This window comes from Sinocyclocheilus rhinocerous, unplaced genomic scaffold (genome assembly GCF_001515625.1).
Source record: "Sinocyclocheilus rhinocerous isolate Xijiao unplaced genomic scaffold, SAMN03320098_v1.1 scaffold149, whole genome shotgun sequence".
NCBI classification, from domain to species: domain Eukaryota; kingdom Metazoa; phylum Chordata; class Actinopteri; order Cypriniformes; family Cyprinidae; genus Sinocyclocheilus; species Sinocyclocheilus rhinocerous.
This window is the reverse complement of record NW_015654504.1, coordinates 1,007,004-1,023,481: the sequence shown is the minus strand read 5'-3', so window position 1 is coordinate 1,023,481 and position 16,478 is coordinate 1,007,004. Positions and strand designations below refer to the sequence as shown.

At 43.6% G+C, this 16,478-nt stretch overlaps 1 protein-coding gene across 1 annotated transcript in view; it reads right to left on the bottom strand.

Moving 5' to 3' along the window:
* The window catches only part of LOC107717308 (tripartite motif-containing protein 29-like), a 44,190-nt gene extending 28,657 nt beyond the window's left edge, over window positions 1-15,533 (bottom strand). Inside the window, exons 1-5 of the mRNA XM_016524011.1 lie at window positions 15,494-15,533; window positions 14,665-14,834; window positions 11,300-11,395; window positions 10,986-11,219; window positions 8,556-8,715 (exon numbers count right to left, since the gene is read on the bottom strand). Of these exons, the coding sequence (XP_016379497.1) occupies window positions 8,556-8,715; window positions 10,986-11,219; window positions 11,300-11,395; window positions 14,665-14,834; window positions 15,494-15,533 (700 nt within the window). The remainder of the gene's footprint in view (window positions 1-8,555; window positions 8,716-10,985; window positions 11,220-11,299; window positions 11,396-14,664; window positions 14,835-15,493) is intronic.
* Between the last annotated feature and the right edge of the window lie 945 nt (window positions 15,534-16,478).

Below are 16,478 nucleotides of genomic sequence, written 5' to 3'. Positions count from 1 at the left end.
AGACGGCCTCCTTGGCCGGAACAGAACAGGCAGAGAATCCATAGGCGGCCTCCTTGGCCGGAACAGGACAGGCAGAGAATTCACAGACGGCCTCCCTGGCCGGAACAGAACAGGACGAGAGTTCACAAGTGGATACTACTGACACCTCTGGAGGTTCTGCAGCGAATGCCGCCACCTCTGGAGGTTCTACAGTAATACCAGCAGGAAACAGGGAGAGTTCATTAATATTCCGTTTAACCGTATCGGTACAGAGTTCAGCAACGGTCCCTTCGACCGTGACAGGACGAGCTGAAAGTGCATTGCTGGGCGCCACCACCATACCAGGAGCCACCTCTGGGGGTTCTGTGGTGGTGTATGCGGCCCAAACACACCAAAAAGCGATCCCCATCAAGGGAAGCGCTTCAGACAGGAGAATCAGTTGAGGAACAGTAGGGCTAAAGTGAGTGGGTTTGGGGATACCAGCTGCGCGTGCAGACAGCAGCGGTGCATCCCTCACACTGGATACCAGAGTGGGATACCGAAGGACTGACCTTGATAATCTGGGTGCAACAGACAGGACGTGACATGACTCTGGATGATCAGCTGTGATGCGACGTGACTCTGGATGATCAGCTGTGATGTGACGTGACTCGGGACAAACAGCTGAGACGTTACGAGACTCTGGGAGATCAGGATCAACTGTGACTAGACTCGACTCAGGGAGATCAACTGTGACTAGACTCGACTCAGGAAGATCAGCTGAGACTTGACTTGACTCATAATGATCAGCTGTGACTTGACTTGACTCCTGACGATCAACTGTGACTTGACTTGACTCCTGATGATCAACTGTGACTAGACTTGACTCCTGACGATCAACTGTGACTTGATTTGCCTCACGAAGATCAGCTGTGGTTAGACTTGACTCATGTTTGGCAGCTGTGACATAACGGGGCGCTGTTGTGTCCGCCATTTTGCGATCGGGCTCCGCTGTCGCCGCCATCTTGTGAGCGTGTTCTAGAGCGGCCGCCATAACACGAGTGAATTCGGGGTCGCGTTTCTCCGCGATATCCACAGTGAACGCTGAACCAATAGACAATAGGGCATAGTCCATAAAATCACGTAGAGACGAGCGAGGACCCTCATGGATCACTCGTGATTTTACTGGCTGGTTAAGGCCACTACAAAAGAAGTCAATTAAAAGGCAGTCCGGTAATTCTGAGCCTGTCGCTAAAGCCAAATATTCCGTAACATAACCTTCCAGTGATCGTGTGCCCTGTCTAAGGGCTAACAATATTCTTGCCACATCCATACCTGGCCAATGTCCATCCGAGAAGCTGCTGGATCCTTGTGTGGCCGAGTATTCTGTTACGGGGCTGACGAGACGTGAGACGTGCGGATCCAATTGCAAGCTATTTATTAGGAGAAGACAGAGACGTGGTCATAAAACAGGCATGGGTCAGATAATGGCAGACAGGTATATGGCGGGCAAGACACAAGAAGAAACCTAAGGCTAGCGGAGGTGAACGATCGGCAAACAGAATCAAAGGGGCGAGACTAGAGGGATAAGTCCAGGTACAAGGCAAGGTCCAGGCAGGGGCAAACAGAATCAAAATAGGGCAAGACGAGAGGAGGAATCCGAGAGACACAGGCGAAGATCAAAGAACGAGAACACAGACAAGGCAAGACTAAGGTGAGGCTAAGACAAACTAAACGGGCTCTGTAATGTAGCTATCGCTAGGGGAGTGATAATCGCTAAACAATACTCGGCAGTGGAATGGGATCAGAGTGAGAGTTAAATAGGGGATGTGTGAGTGATAACAGCTGTGTGCAATCAGTGCTGTGTGCAATCAACTGTGTGTGTGTCATCAGTGCAGTGGATGATGGGATATGTAGTCCGGGGTGATATGCAACAGTGTGTAGTGCGAGAGTCCATGAAATGGGAAGGGTGACCTCTGATGGCTAGCAGACGGAAGTTCATGGACCGGATACGTGACATGCACAGTGGCTGCCATAACATGTTTCATAACAGATTAATTCATATAGTATATAGTGTAATATTTAGCAAAATGCTCTTCTCTATACTTTATTTCTCTAGTGATCTAACAAGCTGTGGACACTGATGACTTGCTGAGGTAAATGAAATGCTACGTGACATTTTGTTTACAAGCTGTCTTTCCGCGGTTGAAACACTGATTGAGTGATTACATGAAGCATGATTATGTTAATTCATGTTTATTCGCATTAATAGTAGTAGTACAGAGGCAAGGCAAGGCAAGTTTATTTATATAGCACATTTCATACACAATGGTAAATTCAAAGTGCTTTACATAAAAGAAATGAAAAAAAAAAAAAAATCACAACAATAAAACAAGGAATTTAAAACTTTGAAAATGATTTAAAAATTGATTTAAGAGGTTTAAAATGAATTTAAAGAGGAAGAAACGATCACGCTCACTCGCGCTCCGCTCTGCCATTTCAAAGGACCCCAAAACTGCACAAGTCTGTGGCACATTACGGCTCAGACGCGGGAACCGGAGCTGATCGCAGCCACTCTAGTCAATGCTTTTGTTTATACAGGAATGTTTCTGAACCGTCTCAGAAGCGACTCTCTGAGGCATTTATACAGCGATCTGTCATGCCACATCAAAGACTGTCAAAATGCCATTTATTGTTTGAATTTCCTGGGGAAAAAAATGCTGTATTAGTTCGGTACAGATGCGTACCGAACCGAAAGGCCCGTACCGAAAATATTCGGTACGAATACGTGTACCGTTACACCCCTATTGAATATGCTTTATTGAGTATGCTCTGCTAATTGTAGAAGAGTAAGCCCGCTCTGAACCAGATATTCCCACCCTGACCACCTTCTCTGCCACTGGTTCCTTCATGCACTGTGTCTTTGACAGATCCCCAGCGAAGACCTTGTCTCCTAGACGGCCATCGGCACAAGACCACAGGAACCAAAAGACTCCTCTGCTCAATCTGACTTTGCTGCAGCATGGAATTGAACTGCTGGTTCGTCTGTCCAAAGGAGAACTGGCCCCCCAACTGAGCCTGGTTTCTCCCAAGGTTTTTTCTCCATTCTGTCACCGATGGAGTTTTGGTTCCTTGCCGCTGTCGCCTGTGGCTTGCTTAGTTGGGGACACTTATTTTCCAGCGATATCGTCGCTATTTTTCCTAGTTAACACTGTAAAGCTGCTTTGACACAATCTGTATTGTTAAAAGTGCTATATAAATAAAGGTGACTTGACTTGACTTGAGAGTCTAGCTCAGAGTCTTCATTGTCGCTGATGGGGTGCGGGACGTGGCAGACGGTGGAGTTGCCGTGCACCTGCCGCTTTTTCTCGTGGTGGGTGCGTCAATAATGTTGCATGTTAACAGGGACTGATTAATGCAAATGCAGATCTCACTGTGTTCTGGTTACATTTTTATTACATTTCAGAAGTGTGTTCTTAATGACAGCTTTCCTAAAATTATATCCTATTCCTAAAATAAGAAATATCGCCTTGCTTACAGTATCGCAAAATATTGTATCGTGATACGTATCGTATCGCCAGATTCTTGCCAATACACAGCCCTATTCTACTCACCTCAGAGACTTCATCGTCACCAGTCCTATCCATCGCAGTATGTTCTTTGTCGTCACCAGCCCTGTCCGTCACTGAGCCTGTTTCCTCACCAAACTTTCTCCTGCACGCACCACTGAAGCAGCCATTCCCTCAGCTCCACCTCCGCTGGCATCCTTCAGCCCTTCAGCTCCACCATCAGCCCTGATCTGCTTGGGGCTTCGGTCCCCAACTCTACCCTGGAGTGTCAACCTGTTAGCTCTGCCGCTATCCTCCGAGCCCATCACTCCACCTCGGCCCATCAACCAGTCAAGTACAGTTATGAGTACTGGTCTGCGACTTGTCTCTTCACCCCTTCGGCTCCAATGGGTTCCTCCTTCTCTCTGGTTTCTCCTCAGTCCTCCGACATTCTGGCTTCACCTCGGTCTCTAGGACCTTCTGTGTGGCTTGGTCTCTGCGGCTCTGACTGGGTCTCCACCTCCAGCTGCTTCTCCTCAGTCAGTCGTCTCCTTGGCTTCACCTAGCATCCCTAGTTAAGTCAAGTCAAGTCACCTTTATTTATATAACGCTTTTAACAATACAGATTGTGTCAAAGCAACTTTACAGCATTAAATAGGAAAATAGTGTGTCAATAATGCAAAATGACAATAGTAAACACTCAATTTTCAGTTAAAGGCAGTTCATCATTGAATTCAGTGATGTCATCATCAGTTCAGTTTAAATAGTATCTTTGCAATCACTTGCAATCAAGTCAACAATATCGCTGGAAATGAAGTGTCCCCAACTAAGCAAGCCAGAGGCAACAGCGGCAAGGAACCTCACTGGGGATCTGTCTCTGGGGCTCATCTAGTTGTCCTGATCTCCGCTGTCATTCAGGGCTGTAGAGGTCATCTCTCGTTCCTGATCCACCATTTGGACTGGATACAGCCTGGATCCGGGTGACTGCAGTGACCATCTGATATGGATACAGACTGGATCCGGTGGCTATGGTGACCTCGGAATAAGAAAGAAACAAGACTAATATTAGCGTAGATGTCATTCTTCTAATGATGTAACAAGTACATCGGGTGTTATGGGAAGTGTTCCCGGTTCTGGTTGTCCTAATTAATGCAGCCTAACAATCCTTTAATGGATTTGAATATTAGAAATGTGTTAGTGTGTAATGTGTAAGCCAGGTTAAAGAGATGAGTCTTTAAATGATGTTTTATTAACAAAGTTCGGGAGGAGCACGTTCAGCTAATTAACCTAATTAACACGAGAGGAGCACAATCAGTAATCAACCCAATTAACAAGATAAGAGGTGTGTATATATACACAGCAGACTTACCTCTGTTCCCTGACAGTTTTTCCCTCCGCCACCCCTTCTCTGCACTTACAACTATTTCTGTCCTAACCTGTAGGGAGGGAGGGTACTCTGGGTTCGGGCCAAAATTCCGAGCTCGGAGCCCTCCCCTCGGACAGCACGCCAAATACGCATAACCTTTACACTGTTTATTATATGTAAGTGCGAACTCGTGAATCTAGATTTAAACTGACAGAGTGTGTCTGCCTCCCATCTAGTTGTCCTGATCTCCGCTGACATTCAGGGCTGTAGAGGTCATCTCTCGTTCCTGATCCACCATTTGGACTGGATACAGCCTGGATCCGGGTGACTGCAGTGACCATCTGATATGGATACAGACTGGATCCGGTGGCTATGGTGACCTCGGAATAAGAAAGAAACAAGACTAATATTAGCGTAGATGTCATTCTTCTAATGATGTAACAAGTACATCGGGTGTTATGGGAAGTGTTCCCGGTTCTGGTTGTCCTAATTAATGCAGCCTAACAATCCTTTAATGGATTTGAATATTAGAAATGTGTTAGTGTGTAATGTGTAAGCCAGGTTAAAGAGATGAGTCTTTAAATGATGTTTTATTAGCAAAGTTCGGGAGGAGCACGTTCAGCTAATTAACCTAATTAACACGAGAGGAGCACAATCAGTAATCAACCCAATTAACAAGATAAGAGGTGTGTATATATACACAGCAGACTTACCTCTGTTCCCTGACAGTTTTTCCCTCCGCCACTAAAGAGATGGGTTTTTAATCTAGATTTAAACTGACAGAGTGTGTCTGCCTCCCGAACCATGTTAGGTAGATTATTGCAGAGTTTGGTCGCTAAATAGGAAAAGGATCTGCTGCCCGCAGTTGATTTTGATATTCTAGGTATTATCAAATTGCCAGAGTTTTGGGAACACAGCGGACGTGTAAACTATGATGCGATAAGAGCTTGCTCAAATACTGAGGTGCTAAACCATTTTGGGCTTTATAAGTAATTAGCAAGATTTTCAAATCTATACAATGTTTAATAGGTAGCCAGTGCAGTGTTGACAGAACCGGGCTAATATGGTCATACTTCCTGGTTCTAGTAAGAACTCTAGCTGCTGCATTTTGGACCAGCTGGAGTTTGTTTATTAAGCGTGCAGAACAACCACCCAATAAAGCATTACAATAATCTAACCTTGAGGTCATAAACGCATGGATTAACATTTCTGCATTTGACATTGAGAGAATAGGTCGTAATTTAGATATATTTTTGAGATGGAAAAAATGCAGTTTTACAAATGATAGAAACTTGGCTTTCGAAGGAAAGATTGCAATCAAATAGCACACCTAGGTTCCTAATAGATGACGAAGAATTGACAGAGCAGCCATCGAGTGTTAGACAGTGTTCTAGGTTTTAACATGCGGAGGTTTTAGGTTCAATAATTAAGACCTCTGTTTTTTCAGAATTTAGCAGTAAGACATTATTCGTCATCCAGTCTTTTATATCTACTATGCGTTCCGTTAGTTTTTCATATTGGTATGTTTTGCCAGGTTGCAAATAATTATAGAGCTGAGTATCATCAGCATAACAGTGAATACTAACAGAGTGTTTCCTGATGATAACATGTAAAGCGTGAAAAGTAACGGCCCTAGTACTGAGCCTTGAGGTACTCCATACTGCACTTGTGATCGATATGATACCTCTTCATTCACTGCTACGAATTGATGGCAGTCAGATAAGTACGATTTGAACCATGCTAATGTGCTTCCAATAATGCCAATAAAGTTTTCCAGTCTATTTAAAAGAATGTTGTGGTCAATAGTGTCGAACACAGCGCTAAGATCCAATAGCACTAATAGAGAGATACAATCACGATCAGATGATAAGAGCAGATCATTTGTAACTCTAATGAGAGCAGTCTCAGTACAATGATACAGTCTAAATCCTGACTGGAAATCCTCACAGATCCCATTTTTCTTTAAGAAGGAACATAATTGTGAGGATACTACCCTTTCTAGTATCTTTGAGAGAAAGGGGAGATTCGAGATCGGTCTGTAATTAAGTAGTTCTTTGGGGTCAAGTTGTGCTTTTTTAATGAGAGGCTTAATAACAGCCACTTTGAAGGTTTTGGGGACATATCCTAATGACAATGATGAATTAATAATAGTCAGAAGAGGATCTATGACTTCTGGAAGCACCTCTTTTAGGAGCTTAGATTAAATAGAATCTAACATACATGTTAGACGCATGCCCATTGCCTATCTACGGCAAGCCCCGAGGGGATAAATGCATTACACACACACACACACAAACACACACACACAGAGACACACACACACACACACACACACACGTAATGAGCGCCAGTACATCAATAATTAGTGCAATAAAGTCTGTTACAATAAGATAAAGATGCCCAGTTGTTTGACACCATAGCTCATGTCTTGTGTGTGTATGTTTCACAAAGACACTCACACCCATAAAACTATTAGTTCATTTTTTAAATGTCATGCTAAACATTTCTTCTTACATTAAGCATTTTAAAAAATGTGGGGTTACAACTGACTTATTATATATTTTCCTTGAATGTCATGAAATTGCATGTAGAATAAAAGCTATGTCAGCTTGAAATTTATAACTGTAACCTAAAAATAAAAACAAATTCCATGGTTAACAATTAAATGTGAATGGTTAAAAAAAAACAGCAGCTCATGACACTGAATAACAAAAGAACACAAAAAGCTAAAAAGAGCCTACACAAGGAAAAAAATTGAAAATGATTTATTGTCTGTGATCATTTAAATTGGAAGGTAATTTTGATAGTAATATAAAAATAATTGCTGTGACGCTACATAAACTAAATGACTGAATTCTATTAACACAAACAGAGAAAAGCACAGAAACGCATGGTCACTCAGCAGGACACACACACACACTGATCTTACTGTCTATATGTGGATTTATTACACACATTAATTCTAATTCATGTTATTTCACAGACAGAAGTTCAGCTGCAGTATTAATGTAATGAAGTGAACAGAAGAGACTCTATAACATCTCACTGTTACTGATTTATCATGCAGCTCAAAGCATTATGGGTAGAATCTCTCATCAGTCTATTCTGATTCATCAACACAGTTTCACTGATGATCCAACAGAAACCCAAAACCCAGGATAGAGCGGCTGAGTGAATGTGGTCTGGACTGTGTGGATGAGGTTCATTGTGTCAGAGATGCTGTAGAAGGACAGAGTTCCTGCACTGTGATCCACAAACACTCCTATTTTCCTGCTGATGGACTTTACTGGGAGAACAGTCTCTATGTTATTGTGTCTGAATGAGTAGCTGAAGGAAGAGCAGATCAAACTCCAGGACTGATCATTATATCCAAACCAACACTCATTACCCCGTCCCTTCCTGTTGATGCTCTTATATGACACTGATATAAACACATCTCCACTCCACTGCAGCTCCCAGTAACAGCGTCCCCACACACTCTCTCTACACAACACCTGAGCAGAATAATCAAATCTGTCTGGATGATCAGGATACTGGTGATCTGTGTCAGTGGCAGTAATCACTCTGTTTCTCTCAGACAGACTGAGTTTTCTATTCCTAACACATTTCTAATATGATGTTCTCCATGATATGAGCTGATGATGGACTGGTTTCTGAGAGCAGATGAATCTCCAGGACTTTACCTCTGTCTGAGATCTTCTTGAGCTCCTCTTTGCAGAAATCCTCCAGTTTGTCTCTCAGCTGATTGACAGATTCTCTCAGGCCATCAGAAGAAAAGAGAAAACTGAAAGAATCATCATTTACGTCTGTAGATTCAGGAGGTGCTGAGCGAGACTGGAAACTCTACAGAAAACAGAAAACAGAAATCAAAACTTATCAGCTCTACACTTCTATAGTCTTTTCAGCCATTTATTTTTTCAAATGAGTGAGAGAGATGTGGCTGCGCAAGTGAACAAACGTCATGTTTATATTTCCATGTTCAGCACTTGGGATAAAATAAATTATTCTAGACCAGAGTTTTAATGAAGGCTTCTATTAAACTACTGTATGGAATACTGAATGTAATGTATATTGGGGCAAATATTTGCTAGTAATTAGAGATGCACCGATTGCAATTTTCTTGGCCGATTCCGCTTTTTGTGTGACTTGCATGCCTCCTGTGTGGCTTTGATTGGAACTATATTATTTGGTGAAATTGAGCAAAACCACTCCAAATTGTATCTAAAATGTAAGTCACTCAATTTAACTTTTCTTTTATTGAAGTACTATTTTATTTATTTTTATTTATTCACACACTCACTCAGGCTGCGCGAGCCTCATCTGACACAGCATAATACATTCAATACAGTCACCATTTACACTGAATGCAATAAAATCACAATCATTCTCGCATGAACATTTTTGCTTCCCTAGTTATTTTTGTTATTGGCGTTTTAATAAGGCTTCTTGTCCGGTCAGGTCAAGTAAAATTCTCTCTCACTTGCCCCTTTAAAAAATCTACTTGTCCCAGACAAATGTTATTTGAGCCCTGTGTTTCCCCAATGGTTTACATTGGCCCTACACATATTACAAATTGTGAACTTTGTCTCTTCTTCACTCACAGTGAAGAACTTCCACGCTGATGACATGTTTACATGCGGATGTGAGTGAAAGTGTGACGTCAAAACGGACCAATCAGAAGAATCAGCAGACTATAGCCTCGGTTATACTCCAGTTCGGATGCGTACACGGACAGCTGCAGACAGCACAGATGCGGAGTACTTGTATTTATACTACTGAAAGTGTATGGTTTTGTTCCATACATGCGCATTAGATCGGCTTAAACAATAAACAAACATGTAAACAGTAAACAAACAATTGCCAAATTAGGCAATTTCCCTCCATGAATTATTGCACATCTGGCTGTCTTTATGTTGTTTTATTCTTCACATAGCTTCTCTTCAAATTCGACGTCCATGTTCTTTTTCCAGCGCATGCGCAGTTGGTGCTTTTGTAGTCTACTGACAAAAAATGTGAGGCATGCAGATTAAATTATATCTATAATTATATACCTATAATTATAACACAGGCTTAATTGACCGGCCGGTCTGGGCCAATCATGCAGAAAATTGGGCCGGTCGATCGGTGCATCTCTACTAGTAATGCTATAATACTTGATTTCACTAGTAGCCTAGATTAGATTTTAAAAAGTACATTATTTTACTGGAAATGCACTTTTTAAATGTTTCTATTGAATGCAGCCACTTATAATCACTATAAAAAGCAAAAACAATATTACACAATAAACAATAGAATTGTTAAATTGCAAAAGCATTAAATAATTTGATTACATACTGATTCAGTGACAGTGTGCAAATTGGTATGTCTAACTCAGTTCTGTATTTTCAGCAAAGCAGAATTATGAATATTTCTATGCTGGTGTGACCATTCACAGAAACACAATTTCAGTACTTATACACAAAAGTATTTAAATGTAATTGTATTCTTACTGTCACTTCCACTAATTACATAAATCATGTTTTTTGGTAGTTTTTCACTGCAAAACAACATTGAAAATCCTGTAAGTATTGCCACAATTTTTGAAAAAAGCTGCAGCATATCCAGTCATTTTAAGCCAAATATAAGTCCCTTAAATCCTGATGGGCTGATTGCTAATATATAGCCTCACTTCATGTTTGGGGACTTCATGATCAAATTCATCAATGTGTTACAGGCAAATAAAGATCCGTTTCATCACGTTTGAGGATCATTTGATCTAATTTAGATTAACTTTACTCAGAATTGGTACTATTGAGTTCACTGATTTCACAATGACATAAAAAAATCAGAAGGAACAAATGAGGTAAAAGTTCAAATGTTGATGTTTTGAACTGTTGGTGGTGCTATTGATGTTTGACAGCTAAATATATCTTCCAGAAGAAAGAGCTCAGAGAAATGATTCCTAAGATATTTCCAGAGCTGAAAACGGCATCTCTTTCAGAAAAAGATGATCTGATGAGAGTCTGACTGATGATTATATAATAAGATACTAATGAAATGTTTCTCTGTGAGTCTCTGTCACAGCAGGTTCTGCTCAAGTCCGCTATGATCCTGTTCTTCTAGATCTGTGTTACCTGCAGGAACTGGATGTGATCCTGTGTGTGTGAAAGCTGCTCCAGCTCAGCGTCTCTCCTCCTCAGATCATTGATCTCCTGCTCCAGTCGCTCCAGTCGTCCTTCAGCTCGACTCACTGCAGTCTTTTCCTGATCTCTGATCAGCCATATCAGCTCAGAGCGGCTTCTCTTAATGGAGCGGATGAGCTCAGTAAAGATCCTCTCACTGTCCTCCACTGCTGTCTGTGCAGAGCGCTGTTAGGACACACAGTGATTCAGGCTTCAGTGAGTCTGAACTGAGACTGAGACAAACTTCTCTTCTTCTCCAGACTCACCTTATGAGACTCCACAGCCTCTCTCAGCTGCTGAAGATCTTTCTCTCTCTGCTGGATTCTCTGCTGGAACGCCTTCTGCGTCTCCTTCAGCTGCTTCTGCAGGACAAATGGATGATAGTGAATGTCACAGAAAATGCCTCAAAGGTACGAACGTCGGGGTCGTAGAACCTGACGAAGGTGAGCGGCATAGACCAACTCTCAGCATTACAAATATCCTGCATAGCCACACCCGACAGGAAGGCCTTGGAGGCCACCACACTTCGGGTCAAGTGAGCCCTGACCCCCAAGGGCAAGGGGAGACCAGAGGACTCATAGGACATGGAGATGGCATCAACGATCCACCGACTGAGGGTCTGCTTAGTAGCAGGCAGACCCCTCTTGGAAAGACCATAACAGACAAATAATTGGTCAGACTTCCTCCACATCACAGCTCTGTGGACGTATGTGTCCAGTACTTGCGTCAAGAAGGCCTGTAGTACAACGGGCCATGGTAAAGAGGAAGGCACTTTAGGAACGTACCCTGGCCTGGGGTACAGAAAAGCTTTGGCCAAACCAGGCGCAACGTCTAGGAAGGAGGGGGTCACTGACAGGGCCTCCAAATCTCCGACTCTCTTCAGCGATGAGATGGCTAATAGGAAGACAGTCTTTAGTGTCAGAACTCGATCCGAAACCTCCTCTAAAGGTTCAAAAGGAGGTTTACAGAGAGCCTCCAGGACCACAGCCAGGTCCCACGGGGAGACACGAGAGCGTACTGGGGGCCTCATCTCAGCACACTGCGGAGGAAATGTGTAACCATGGTGTGTCTTCCCACAGACTGACCACCGAGAGGGGCGTGGCAAGCAGCTATGGCCACCACGTACACCTTCAGGGTGGAGTGGGTCAACCCTGCGGAGAATCGAGACTGCAAGGACTCCAGCACTGAACCGACCGGGTAGTTAACTGGGTCAAGCTGGCTGCTGGCGATCTCCACACCAGGAAGTGAAGAGTTTCCACTTCAGTGCATACAGTTTCCTCATTGAGGGAGCTCTGGATTGGAGGATGGTCTCAACAACCTCGGTTGAGAGACCGGAAGCTATGAGTTGAGCCCCCTCAGGGGTCACACCCACAGCTTCCACAACTCCGGGCAGGGGTGAATGATCGTACCCTCCGCTTGTGAGAGGAGATCCCTCGTGACGGAAATCTTCCTTGGAGAGCCATCAAGAAGGGAAATCAGGTCCAAAAACCATACTCGGACCGGCCAGAACGGGGCTACTAGCAGCAGACGGACCCCGTCCCGGCACACTCTCTCCAGAACTCCCGGGAGCAGAGCAATCGGGGGAAAGGCATACAGACGAAGCCTCGGCCAAGTCTGTACCATGGCGTCCAGTCCGAAAGGGGCTTGGATGAGTCAGAGAGAACCAGAGGGGACATATCCACCTGAGCCTGGCCAAACATTCTCCAAATCTGACACACCACATCTGGGTGGAGTCTCCATTCCCCGGGCCTCGGCTCCTGTCTCGACAGGATGTCTGCTCCCTGATTGAGATGCCCAGGGATGTGAACTGCTCTCAGCAAAAGGAGTTTCCCTTGGGCCCACACAAGGATCTGGTGCACCAGCCTGTACAGGGGGCGTGAACGCAGACCTCCCTGGTGGTTGATGTAAGAGACCACCGCTGTGTTGTAGGTGCACACCATTACATGATGGCCTCTCAGGTCTGGGAGAAAGCGTTTCAGTGCTGGAAACATGGCAAACATCTCCAGGCAGTTCATGTGCCACATCAGGGCTTCTTGGTCGAAGACTTCTTGGCCAAAAGGATGGTCCTCAGATCGGCCTTCGGCTTCGAAGCCTTCAACCGCGAGTGTCGCCATGAGCCCCGATCCTCACACTCAATCTCTGTGCCTCCCGGTACGAGGAGCGGGCACACGGCTGGGACTGCTCCTGTCCAGCAGCCCCATGAGCTAGAGAGAGCGGCGAGGGATGAACTGCTGAAACGCTGCTTGTTTACAGGCCTCCTGAAACCTGTCGATGACGGAATTGACGGCGTCACCGAACAGGCCAGAAGGCGCAAGCGGGGCGTCGAGAAAGAAGACCCTGTCCTTCTCTTTAATGTCAGACAGGGTCAGCCACAGATGCATCTCCGCGGCCATTAAGGCTGCCATAGACCGCCCGATAGCTTTGGCGGTCTCTTTCGTGGCACAGAGAGACAAATCAGCGCTTCGCCGGAGTTCGTTAATATCATCGGCTTTAACTTCCTCACCCTCATTTAGCAGGTCTGCTTGGTATGCCTGTAATACAGCCATCGTGTGAAGGCATGCACCAGCCTGACCTGCCGCCGTGTATCCTTTGCTCACCAGTGCTGAAGTGGTAAGAAGGTATAGGGCATCGCCCTATAACCACGCTCATTTAGTCCCACAACACTGGAATAATTGACTAACGATGGACTAAAGAGGCAGGCCGAAAATTGGTCTCGCCCACGATCTCGACACCTCGGTGTGGAGATCGGGGAAGAACGGCAAGCCCCGGCGTGGAGGGAGCGGCTTAGACCGTAAAAAGCGTTCATCGAGCTTGTTTTTGGTCGGTTCTGCCTGCTTCTTGGCAGGCCATTCAATATTTAATTTGGCCACAGCGCGAGTTATCACCCTTACGAGCTCCTCATACTGGGTGGACTGAGGGGGTTCATGCCTCCTCGAAGAGAGCCCTCAGGGAGTGAAGCGTCCGCAGTGAGAGGTGCTCGCAATGCAGGCACTCAGTGTGCTTCGCTCCCAAGCAAACAACGCAAAGGCCTAAATTGATGCTTGCTTTTATAGTGCCCGCCCTTGGACTTGTCGTTTGCTTTTGGCAATGCTGCTTTGTTTGATATATTGACAGACAATGGCAAATAAGACACACACACAGAGTGCTTCGCTGAATGACAGAAGCTGCCGCTGTTTCCACCGCACGTGCTTTTATAGCTTCCTAGTCGCTACGTCACCCCGTCCGTGACATCTCGCCAATCCAGTGGACTGAATACACACGTAATTCAGAGCGTGGTCACGCTGAAGGCGTTCCTCAAGCGTCTCGATGCAGCTCGAGTTCCCGAAGGGGAACTACTGAGACTAAATCATCATGTGAAAAGATGAATTCAGTAAAAGTGGAGCTGATAACTAATGGCTGTAGGTTCAAACTCCAGAAATGATTTTCAGTTACAATCATCGTACATGAATTATCGTGAAGATTAAGGCTTGTTTTACACCGCATGCATACATATAGTAAAAGTGAAACTGACACAGACATAGAGCTTCACACTGACAGTGTTTCTGCTGTGTAATTAAGCTGTGACTGTACACTGAAAATAGACTATTGGATCACTGCACTGAGTATTAACTTGATCACTAGTTTTAAATACCTGTTTCTCTGTCCTCTGTGCTGCAGCTGATACAATGTTGTGCTTTTTATGTTCATATTTCGTACACAGCACACAAATGCATTGTTTGTCAGTAATACAGTACATTTCCAGATCTCCAGCTCCAGCGTCACAGTCAGCAGAGAGTTTGGTCTTCTTCAGTTTCTCCACCACTTCAGCCAGCATGGTGTTTCTAGCTAAAGCAGGTCTTGGACTGAAGGTCTGTCTGCACTCAGGGCAGCTGTAGACTCTCATCTGATCCTCCTGATCCCAGCAGCGTTTAATACAGTTCTTACAGTAACTGTGTCCACAGGGAATGGCTACTGGATCCTTCAGGAGATCCAGACACACTGCACACATGAACTCATCTTGAGAAATGTTTGCTTCTGCCATTTTACTGCATGAATACAGAAACACAAACACACAACAGCTCAACTACACTTCAGTTTCTCTTTCCCTGAAAGCAGGTGATTCCTGTTTCCTCGTTCTGTGTTTGAGTCACGTGAGTAAAACAGGTGTGTCTGTGAGTCTGTAAAGCAGTGTCTTCATTTCTGCTCCTGTAGAGTCACATTCACACACACTGTAAAAATCATAGGAAATGAAACACACAATCAACTGTTTAACATGCAAGAGAATCTTTCTCTCATTTTGATTTTGCTCTTCTATAGCAAAAACATTTATTCCAGTGTATGTAAAATCACAGTAAATAACTATAGGATCCATCAGACTGTTTCAGATGCTGGAGAATCTTTGTGTGATTTTGCTCTTTTCTCTGTCATTGGAGGCTGATACAGGTATCTGCTGTTACTATGGTTACTGTGTGATGTCAGACTGTGGCTCCCTCTGCTGGCCACACTGTCAATCACATCCATGAGTGATTAATCACATTCACTAAATCTAGATCACATGAGAATCATTTCAGTTTGTAAAATTTTTCTTTGTAAAAGATTTCTAAATCACTAAATGCTCACAACATTTGCAGAGACAGAATGAGTTCTAAACAACACTGCATAACTTACATTTTATACACTTTAAGAGTCTCCCATCAATAACAGACCGTTTCCTGAGAATGACGAGACAGTTATTATTAACACTGTATATCTAGCAGTTTTTTTCATATTTTAAAGAATATGACATTTACAACACTGAACGTTTTGTGCATTTATGACACTATATTTGGTGTTTTATTACCTTGGCATTAAAAAAAAAACTAGTTACCGCTTTCTAATGTATTGACGACAAGGAGACCGCATGTGGTTGAACTGAACGGGCTTTACTCGTGTGTGTTCAGTGATAAAGATGTTAGTGCAATAGCACCTCACAGCGTACACTCCATTACCACACAACATATAGGGTAGAGTGGGGGAAAACTAACCCCCTTAAGGACTGTGAATTTTTTTCTGTGAAACAAAAGTTAAATGTGTTCAGAAAAGTTATCATAGTTTTAATGACAATTACATAAATTATAAACAAAGTATTAAAAATGTCGAGAGTTTTCATGTTATTAGATTTTTAACAAAAATGTAATTTGTACCAAAGGGGCGTTTAATGCCCCCCAGTCTGACAAAGCAATTTGCTTTAAACATTTACAGCAAAATCAGAGTACAGGCAGTTTTAGCTTAAAATTAAAAATAATATAATCAATAATTATGAATTACAAAACTATGATAGCCTATTTGAAACATTTTGTTAGCTGAATGCTAACTGGCTAGCTAACTACAAATATTTGTATTCAACCAACTAGTTAGAATACATTTAATGGAAAAACAAAGGATTTGATGTTTAGAACAGAATAACTACAGTAATATCCCATTGCC